A 10,830-nucleotide genomic window follows, 5' to 3' on the forward strand; every position below is an offset into this window, starting at 1 on the left:
CCTAAATCTTTGAAAAAAGTATTTCGCCCACTTTAGTGACATGACTATCAAAATCATCTACCCAAACCAAAAAAAAAATCATGTGAACCTTTTAAAGTAAATTGAGAATTATGCATTTTAATGAATATCTCACACAAAACATGCACACATCCTAAAACTAAACACTAGTGTGTATGATTTTTGTTATCATTTGTTAATTATTGTTATTAGAGACTTATCCTAAAAAAAATCACATGTAGACTTTCAATGTGCATTTAAAAAAAAAGACACATGAACACTTTCAAATAACTTTTTTCTAAAACAAAAACAAAATCCAAACAATTTTGTTTTCTTCGAATTTCAAACAAGACCATAATACCACCAATCCCTTATTTTACCCAAATTTCTTTATCCTTCCAAATCCAAACCCACACAAGCTATGTTTCTCAGTCTCATAAACCATAAACTCTCTTTTTCTTCTTCTTCTTATTGCTTCTTCTATCTTCAACCTTCAATTTCACCCAACACTCACACTAAACCCTCTTTCCACATTCACTCACACAAAACCCCACTTTCTCTAACTACAACTCCAAATTATTCAACTACCCCCATTTTTCTCCCATATTTTGAGCTACACGAACAAGAGCAAAACATACAAGAACAAAATGAACAATCCCATCACCCAGATGATCCAATCTACAAATTCTTCAAAACCCGCACTACGGTTCCATCTCAAAACCCTGGAAAAGAAGGGAAATTGTCCCTTCAGAGAAATCGTCGTACAACGTGGCACCTTGCTTCAGAAGAATTTGACGACGAAGAAGAAGAAGTAGAAGAAGAAGAAATCCCTTTGTTGGTTGAAGACAATCAAGAAACGGGGTCTCAAAAGAAGGAATCATCACTGCCTCAAGGCGTTGTTGGGGAAATTCTTCATCTTGCAAAGAATTTGCCACAGAATTTGACTCTAGAGGAAGCTTTGGGAGAGTATGAAAAAAGGGTCAATGAGAAAGAGTGTGTAGAGGTTTTGGAAACACTTGGGAAAGAACACCTTATGGTGTGTTGTTTGTATTTCTTTCAGTGGATGAGGTCACAGGAACCATCGCTTGTTACACCAAGGGTTTTTACTGTGTTGTTCCCTTTGTTGGGAAGAGCAAAGATGGGTGATAAGTTGATGGTTTTGTTCAGAAACTTGCCCTCTGGCAAGGAATTCAGAAATGTTCGTGTTTATAATGCTGCAATTTCAGGCCTTCTCTCTGATGGCAGGTAGCTACACATTTATTCACATTCCATCATTTCTATATTACTGGTATAGCATCTGTGTAGGTGTCTTATTGCAGGTCGTTTCAACTTTTTTGGAGGTACTATGTAGGTTAACCATAGTATAAATGTGGCAAATTAAATAGAGGCCGTATTTGATCACACTTCATTGTGACAAATGTTTGTATGAGGCTCTATTTAACCACGGTTTAACTGTGACAAATTTTGATTCTGTGTCCTAAAAGACGATCCTGAGTTATTGTATAGTATCTATGTGTTACTTGGTATAGTATCTATGTGTTATTCCATGATTGTTATTGTATCTGTTCATACCAATCTAGTTTTTCCATTGTAGCACTATGGTAGTCTTTTATACCTTAGAATACTGCATAACATAAGAGTTTGATGTTGATGCGTTCGTGGTTGTGTTTATTAGATATGAAGATGCTTGGAAGGTTTATGAGTCGATGGAAACAGATAATGTTCTTCCTGATCATGTTACGTGCTCTATTATGATTATTGTTATGAGAAAACTTGGCCATTGTGCAAAAGATGCATGGCAGTTTTTCGAGAAAATGAACAAAAAAGGAGTCCGATTGGGCGTAGAAGTCCTCGGTGCACTGATAAAGTCATTTTGTGTGGAGGGTCTGCTGAGTGAAGCTCTCATCATTCAATCTGAAATGGAGAAGAAAGGGGTTTCTTCCAATGCAATTGTGTACAACACTCTGATGGATGGATATTGTAAATCCAACCGCGTAAAAGAAGCCGAAGGGCTTTTTGTCGAGATGAAAGCTAAAGGGATTAAACCAACCGCTGTTACCTTCAACATTCTAATGCATGCATACAGCCGAAGAGTGCAACCTAAGATTGTAGAGAATCTGCTTTCAGAAATGCAGGATTTTGGCTTGAAGCCAAATGCCAATTCATATACTTGTCTAATCAGCGCATATGGGAGGCAGAAAAATATGAGCGACATGGCTTATGATGTATTCTTGAAGATGAAGAAAGTCGGTATAAAACCCACTTCACATTCCTATACAGCAGTGATCCATGCTTATTCAGCTAGTGGCTGGTACGAAAAAGCTTATGCTGCATTTGAAAACATGATCAGAGAAGGTACCAGACCTTCAATAGAAACCTACACTACTTTACTAGATGCGTTCAGACAAGCTGGTGACACCGAAACATTGATGAAAATATGGAAGCTGATGATGAGGGAGAAAGTTAAAGGAACACAGGTTACATTCAACATTCTTGTTGATGGTTTTGCCAAACAAGGTCTCTTCATGGAAGCAAGAGATGTGATCTTTGAATTCGGGAAGATCGGATTGCAACCAACAGTGATGACCTATAATATGCTGATGAATGCATATGCACGAGGAGGGTTAGACTCGAAGCTGCCGCAGTTGTTGAAAGAAATGGAAGCTCTTAAATTAAGACCAGATTCGATAACATATTCAACCATGTTATACGCCTTTGTCCGTGTTCGAGACTATAAGCGGGCATTTTTTTATCACAAGCAGATGATCAAGAATGGGCAGGTGATGGATATCAATTCTTACCGGAAGCTACGGGATATTCTCGATGTCAAAGCCGCAGACAAGAATAAGAGTGATAAGGTAGCCTTGTATGGTGCAATTAACAAAAAGATGGGCATTATGAAAAATAAGAGGAAAAAAGATGAGTTTTGGAAGTACAAGACGAGACATGTAAAAAAACCTTAGTTCTGATGTTGATGTATAGTAGAAGTTAATGGTGCAATGCCTTGTAAGTTCAATTTTGATCCAATTAAGTTTCTTCATTTTAACTTTGAACAATGTGTCATCATATGATAATTATATTAGTCAATTTGTATTCCAAAAGTATATTAAGTGTATGGTTAATGAAGTTTAAAGTCTTGGTTAATAGTGATCGAAGAAATTGAGATTGAAGGAATAAAAGAAGAATAGTTGGATTATTTGTAACACAAGTAGTAGCTATTAACAGTGTCCAGATCCTCTCCATTTTTCCTCTCTATTACTATAGTTTTGAAGATGTACATTCTATAAATTATTTTGACCAGTCGATGTGTAAAATCGAAAGAAGTCTATGATGAAGTAAGAATGATTGGGTGGAAGTCGAGTAGTAGCCTGGGCTAGAACACGAATTCGCCTAAGGGATACTTGAGATATAATCCGGCCTAACGAAATCATAGTATTGCCGGGTTGAGAGTCCTGATGGGCCGAAGTGGAGAGTCTCGTGTCGTCGAGTATGGAATCCGAATAAGCCGAGATAATAGTCGGACGAAGGGCCACCATCTGAAAACGCTCTCCAAAAATGAAAGGTCATAACGACACCATAATGAAGCAGATGTTACAAGCCATTAAGAAGTGAAATTAAATGATAAAGCGATGACGATTTTCTAGGCATTGAATGCAGAAAGGAAGAGAAAAGGGTTCTTCATTATTGTTGAGGGTGAGAAATGAGCCTATATAAGGGACATCAAGAAATGGGGAAAGACAAACAATAACTACCCGAAAAAACATTTACAGACACTTAACCAACCATTTGAGGCTCTCCTTGACTAGCATGGGAGAAGTCAACCTTTTAGTGTTTTTAGCAAGAAAGTTTGGCGCCCACCGTGTGGTCTTGGTAAATTTTTCCAGGCCACACAAAAAATCATCATCAAAATCGCTAATAGCCCAGCTGTGCGATGTCCGAATCATCTCCTAGCCGAAGTGATCCACCTCCACCACCAGCTTTAACCCAATTATTCGTAGTGGTGGATGCTTTCCATCAATAAAATGAAACATTGCAAGATAGCGTCCACATTTTGCAAACACATAGTCAACAGGACGGGGATGCAGAGGAGAAGCTTCTGGATTCCCAACCATTGTCTGAGGCGATCTAGGATGATCAAGTTCCAGAGAACTTCAAACCACCATTATTGGTATCTTTTGATGATAAAACCGACCCACAGGAGCACATTAGTATGATCAATAATCAGATGGAAATAATAGGGGCTTCTGTCCCTCTTAAATGTAAACTCATGGCAGGTACTTTTAAGGAAGAGGCTTTGCGATGGTATATGAGCTTACCCGGATTCTCGGTCGTTAGCTACCAGGACCTAAATTAAAAGATGGTACAACACTTTTCAACAAGCAAACATAGAAAAATATTGACTACCAGTTTATTCAACGTCAGACAAGGGTACTCGGAGTCTCTCAGAGAGTATCTGGCGAGGTTCAACGAAGAAACTTTTAAGGTGTCTCATCCGAACCAGGAGATGTTCGTGGGGGAATTTCAACATGGTCTCAAAGTCGGTCAGTTCAACAAATCCCTAGCACAAAAATCGTCATCCAGCATGGATGAGGTTATTACCAGAGCATAATGCTATATCAAAAGGCAGGAGAGCAACATGGAAAAGAGGTCTCGAGACGCCAAGGAAAAATGCGAGCTAAAGAATATGAAGTCAGGTATAGGAAGGAGTACCCTAAGCCCGAACCTAGAGATCGGACAATGATAAGACCATCCCGACGACCGTTTGACAAAAGATGTCGAGTATACGTCACTGAATGCCAGACGTGAAGACATTTTGAGATAAGTCTATCATCTCAAATTACTCCCCATCCCGAGGAGTCCAAAAGGGGTCCAAGTCGTGATGGTAAAAGACGAGAGTGCATGATGTGCTACCATAGACTTCGTGGTCATCACACGGAAGGTTGTCATCAGCTCAAAAGAGAAATCGAGATCTTAATTTAGAGAGTTTGTTTGTTGTCTTATGTGAAAGATGTCAGAGGACAACCAGGAAAGAGAAGTCCTCCCAGGGGGGATATCAGCTCGGAAAATCCTCCGCAAAAGAAGGGGAAGAATACACATGAGGTTCGCGAAGCCCGAGTGACCCGTCATACATTGAACACCATTGTTGGAGGATTCACAGGAGGAGGAGAAACCGGTTCATCCAGGAAAAGATATGCCTGGGAAGTGATGCATATCAGACAAAACCCACTTTTAGAAGAAGATGAAAACTCGATCGTAACCAGTTTTTCTAGAAAAGATGTCGAAGGAGTATTGGCTCACAAGAACGACCCAATGGTAATTAAAGTACAAATTCATGACTGGAGCGTGAAGCGAGTCTTAGTAGCTCCGGGAAGTTCAGCAGATGTTTCATATTGGGATGCATTCAAGAGTATGAATTTTGATATGATCGAGTTGTTACCTTTTAAAGGTACTTTGGTCGACTTCTCCGGAGAACAAGTGCAGGTTCTAGGGTATATGCCTGTGATAACAACTTTTGGAAGTGAAGACAACACGAAAAGTGTCAAGGTTAAGTACTTGATTGTCAATGCCGCGTATCCCTACAACATTATTATTGACAGACTGCCATTCAATATTTTAGAGGCGACATTATCCACTTTATACCTTACACTGAATATCCTCTCGAAGATGACCGTGTAAGGGTAGTAAAAGGTGATCAAAGATTAGCAATGTTATAAAGATATTCTGAAGCTAAAAAAGAAAGCTCAAGTTGATTAACCAATAAAAGGTGATCATTTATAGGTGAATCTAATTGATGTTGATACAAGAGAAGACTCAGCGGAAGATAGTCTGACACCCATCGAGGATGTGAAGAAGGTACAGATTGGTTCCCAAACATCCCAGACGACTCAAATTGGTTCTAATTTGTCTCTAGAGGAGGAAGTCGAGATCATAAGAATATTGAAGGAGAGCATACATATGTTCGCATGGAAACCGACTAACATGTTTGGATTCGATCCAAACATAATTTGCCACCATCTGGCGTTGGATGCAACCATCAAGCCAGTGTCTCAGAGAGAGTAAAGGATGGAGAGAAGAGGAGAAGAGCGATAGAAGATGAAGTCGGAAAGCTTGTGAGGGTCGGTTTCATCCAGGAAATTAAGTACCCGGCCTGGTTGGCTAATATAGTCATGGTAAAAAAGAAAGTGGGAAAGTGGAAAATGTGCATGGATTTCACTGGCTTGAATAAGGGATGTTCCAAAGATCGTTATCTTCTTCCTCACATTGATCGGCTCATCGACGGGGCTTCTGGTTTCTGTCTTCTCAGTATCATGGATGCTTACTCGGGTTACGATCAGATACGGATGAATCCGTTGGATGCTCCTAAGATGGTTCATGACGAACATGAATAATAATTATTATAAGGTGATGCATTTTAGACTAAAAAATGCAGGGGCTACCTACCAAAGACTGATGGATATGGTATTCGCTTGATAGATAGGGCGGAACCTGGAGGTATATGTGGATGATATGGTGATAAAAACCCCATAAAACTGGAAACACGTCAAAGATTTAGAAGAAACATTTGCGTCAATCATAAGTTACAACATGAGGCTTAACTCGGACAAGTGCACTTTCTGGGTACAAGCTGGGAGATTCCTTGGGTTTATGTTGACCAACAGGGGAATAAAAGCAAACCTAGATAAATATCAAGCAATCAATGATATGAGAAGTCCATTAATAGTAAAAGAGGTACAACAGTTGACATTACGTTTGGTCGTTTTATCTCGCTTCTTGTCTTGTGCAAGAGATAAGTCTATTCATTTCTTCGCCGCGGTGAAGAAGTCAGCGAAGTTCCAGTGGACGGAAGAATGTGAAAATGCTTTTAAATAAGTAAAACGTTTCATGGCTGCACCTCTCATCCTGATACGACCGAAGGAGAACCATGTATCATCCTGTATCTGGCCATTTCAGACAAGGCTATGAGTTTCGTGTTAGTCCAAAAGACGGAGGAAGGAGAGAAGCCAATATATTTTGTTAGTAAGGTGCTAAGAGGAGCGGAATTGTGTTATCATAAGATTGAATGTCTTGCATTGGCAGTAGTGATTACAACTCGGAAGTTGAGATACTACTTCCAGGGACACCCTATCATTGTCAGAACCAATTATTCTATCAAGCAGGTCTTGAAGAAACCGGACTTGGCAGGAAGAATGGTGGTATGGGCAATAGATCGTCAGAGTATGATATAGAGTTTGTGCCTCAGAGTAACATCAAATCTCAAATGCTTGTTGATTTCCTGGTTGAATTGAGTGCTTCGGCCTCAGAAGAGTCATCATCCAGATGGACTCCATTTGTGGATGGATCCTTTAATCTTAAAGGAAGTGGAGTTGAGATAGTATTGGAGGGCCCAGGTGACCTGATCTTAGAATATTCTTTGTGTTTTAATTTTTAGGCTAACAATAAATAGGCAGAGTATGAAGCTTTGATTGCAGGAATGAGGTTGGCAAAAGAGGTTGGAGTAATACATTTGCTTGTTCAAACTGTCTCTCAGTTAATCACCAGCCAGGTCAGAGGAGAGTTTCAGAAGAAGGATCCATCGTTAGTCAGATACTTGCAAAAAGCTCTCAAGATATCTCAGGCGTTTGTGGAATTTGAGGTAAACCATATTCCCATAGGAGAATGTCATAGTCGACCTCTTAGCCCGGTTAGCGAGCACCAAAGATTCCGATTTAAGCAAGACGGTAATTCAAGAGACCTTAGAAGCACCGAGTACAGAGGTTGAAGAAGTTATGACATTGGATAATGCAAGGGGATGGATGATACATATTGTTTGGTATTTGACTCAGAATGAGCTACCAAAAGAAATTGTGAAGTTTATTAACTAGCAAATTTATTCTTCCAGCTTCATGAATCTTCAATTCTTCAAGTAACATATCAATCCATTGTGATTGACAAGCTTTGAGGCTACAACATATTTTATCTCACAATATGATAGAGTAACTATTGATTTCTTTTTTGAACTCTCTGAGATTGGTGTTCCATCAATCATAAATAGATAGTCTACATTACTTTTTCTTGTTTTTATCTTTTGGATCATTCTTGTCATCTTATCACCTCTCCCTCCAAATTTGAGTAACCATATGCAATTGCATCTCCTTTACTATCCGTCTGGTTTGGTATCAAATTCCACAATTGTGCCTTTAACATTCCGAGTGCCCCTTTTTGAAATCATTAGATGACATATTCTTGGCTATTCCATGAATCTTCTCGTCAAGACTACACTTTATTAACCTTGTATTGCATAAGTACATGAAGGAGCCAGTGCTTTATTTGTATAGTGATGCATCAACTGAAGTTGTGTATTTTTCCCAATTGTGCTCCCCGTTCCATTGGAGTTATTGTAGCATGGCAATCGCTTGAATGAAACCTTTTCAATATATATTCAACATACTTCTTTTTTAGAAAGATATTTATGCTTATTTACATAAATTCCATTCCCAATAAATATGACATGTTTTAAAAGTCAGACATTTCAAACTTTGCATTATGACTACCTTGAAGGCTTTTAACTCCTCTTCATTTGCTCCAATGATATAGACACAATATTAACAACTTCTTATTGCTTGTTTTTCTTATATAGACACAATACTAACAATCTTCTGATGTACATTAATTGAGGAGGAAAGTGTCAATTATTTTATTCCAAACTTTAAATTTCCACTTCAAATCCTATACTATCTCTGATAGTTAATATAATAAAAAAATTATTTTTTAAATTTATTGAAGAATTAATATATTTGAACCGCATATAATTTAGATACATTGATTTTTTTAATGGCTCATTTAAGGAAATAGATTTGGGAATTTCTTATTTCATTCTATTGGGTGGAAGAATACTCTATAGAAAACTGAAAATGTCTCTCATATTCCGGAGATACATAACTGGAGGCACCATGCACCACTTTATGACGCATCAAATGAGTGTGACCTAAGAGTAAAACAAAATTTTATTTCGGAGATGAATCTTCGGGTATTTTCAACAAATATATTGATATTTGAGCAACACAGTGGATATTCTGGAGATGCATCTCCGGAGGTTTGGGGCGGAATTTTGAAATATCTGTCACCTTTGCATGTCTGGTATTTACGGAGTTGTATTTCCGAAATAAATTGATAAAACACTCACCTGCACAATCGCAAACCCATACTTGCTTTCAACTCCAAACCCTTTACAAAAATCCTTTCATTCTCAATCAACATTTTCACTCCAAATCTGCATTCTTGTATTTCATCAAATGATCGTATTATGTATATTGGGTGGCTTTCAAAATCACGACACTTTGTTCAACGGAGTGAACGACTCATTCAACAACAAAAGTCGAGACTTGGCCGGATCAATTTGTGGAAAGGATGAAGACTTCACCAAATTGAGTGGCATTGAAAGAGAATCAAATGCACAAAATTCAAAGGGGGACCACCCATACTTATAGATTTAGCCGACGGAAAATCTTTCTATTCTTTTTAGTTTTTCGTCATCAATTAATTGTATGTAATTGTGTACTAGTATTAATGAAGTGTAATATATACGATTTCAAATATTTTAATCCATTGTGATGTTTGTCAAAAAAATTGTCCATTTGCCAAACAAAACACACAGATTATGTTTTCTATTTAGATTAGAAGAAGTTTCGGGTATGCATCTCCAGAATAAGATAATAGGGTGGTACCGGAGATGCATCTCCGGAATCTCGATATAATTTTTTTATGTTCATGTTTGTCTACAACTTTTATAAATATAGACTCATGTTTTTTATTTCATATAAACATAAAATGCCGCAAATGAAAATAATCTGATATTTCACAAATGTCTCCTTTTCCAGCGCAACACCCAGGCGGAAATTAAAGATCAATGAGTACACCTCTTTTGCAGATATGCAATACGAAGTGCATAATCTTCTACCTTACCGAGAAAATTGAAAAATTGTGAAGTTCGAATATCGTTCACTGTCAATTAACAACGAAGACAAGATTGAATTCAACAACTATGAGATTAAGACAAATGCAAATGTAAGGACTATGTGGAATATATTTTTCCGTTTCGAAACAAAAGTTCTGATCGAGGTGGAAGCGACAATTTCAAGACCGATCAAAGATAATTGTGAAGATGTTGTATCGTCCACCTGAATATTGAAATATAATGTCTGATTGTATGTTAACATCACCTGTAATGTTGATTTTATGTTATGAATGGTCATTTTATTTTGTTAAAATACAACTTTATAGTTTTTTCTTTTATTTTTCTGTCTCAGTATGCTACGGAGATGCATCTACGGACAGATTCAGAAGATACATCTCCAAATCAAAAAAAAGTCACGCTCAATAATTGGGTTAGATCGCGTGTGTTTGGGATGCTTTTGGAGATGCAACTCCGAAATTTAGAAACACTTTTGTATTTTCACGTGGTGCCCTAATAATATATAAGGTGCATTAAGAAATCTCCAATAAATTTTACATCTACTTAGATGCATAGTCCAATCTCTATATTGTTATTTCCACACATTATTGTTCTTGTCAATATTCTTGAGTTTCATGGTTGAATACTAAACCATTTAAAGCTTTATTAAAATTAATTGGCTCTAACTCTGCAGTGGTGACCTTATTAACTAAGTAATCGTCTTATGTGATTACTAGATTAGGAAACACATCATAACTCCTAATTGATTGAGTTATAGTCCTATTTGATCTTAAACTTTTTTCAGGAACCTCAGTGTTTCAGTTGGTCTTCTTTTAATACAACAACTTTTATATCATTTCATACATATCTTCATTGTTAGAACTTCTGCTTACCGTGACTAG

General features: G+C 37.6%; 1 protein-coding gene across 1 annotated transcript; it reads left to right on the forward strand.

The window, feature by feature from the left end:
- The first annotated feature begins 418 nt into the window (after positions 1 to 418).
- LOC127125529 (pentatricopeptide repeat-containing protein At5g50280, chloroplastic) lies at positions 419 to 3,193 on the forward strand. The gene is made up of 2 exons (XM_051054327.1): positions 419 to 1,242; positions 1,673 to 3,193. Exons 1-2 carry the CDS (start codon positions 419 to 421, stop codon positions 2,958 to 2,960), a joined length of 2,112 nt encoding a protein of 703 aa, XP_050910284.1. The 3' UTR covers positions 2,961 to 3,193.
- The last annotated feature ends 7,637 nt before the right edge of the window (positions 3,194 to 10,830 follow it).

The sequence above is a fragment of the Lathyrus oleraceus genome, chromosome 3 (assembly GCF_024323335.1).
Source record: "Lathyrus oleraceus cultivar Zhongwan6 chromosome 3, CAAS_Psat_ZW6_1.0, whole genome shotgun sequence".
In the NCBI taxonomy this organism is placed as follows: Eukaryota; Viridiplantae; Streptophyta; class Magnoliopsida; order Fabales; family Fabaceae; genus Lathyrus; species Lathyrus oleraceus.

Bases quoted from the DNA above. Each gene is read 5' to 3' on its own strand.
- LOC127125529 (XM_051054327.1), top strand. From the start codon at position 419: ATGTTTCTCAGTCTCATAAACCATAAACTCTCTTTTTCTTCTTCTTCT. The intron at 1,243-1,672 runs GTAGCTACACAT...TGTGTTTATTAG, and splicing joins GGCCTTCTCTCTGATGGCAG to ATATGAAGATGCTTGGAAGG.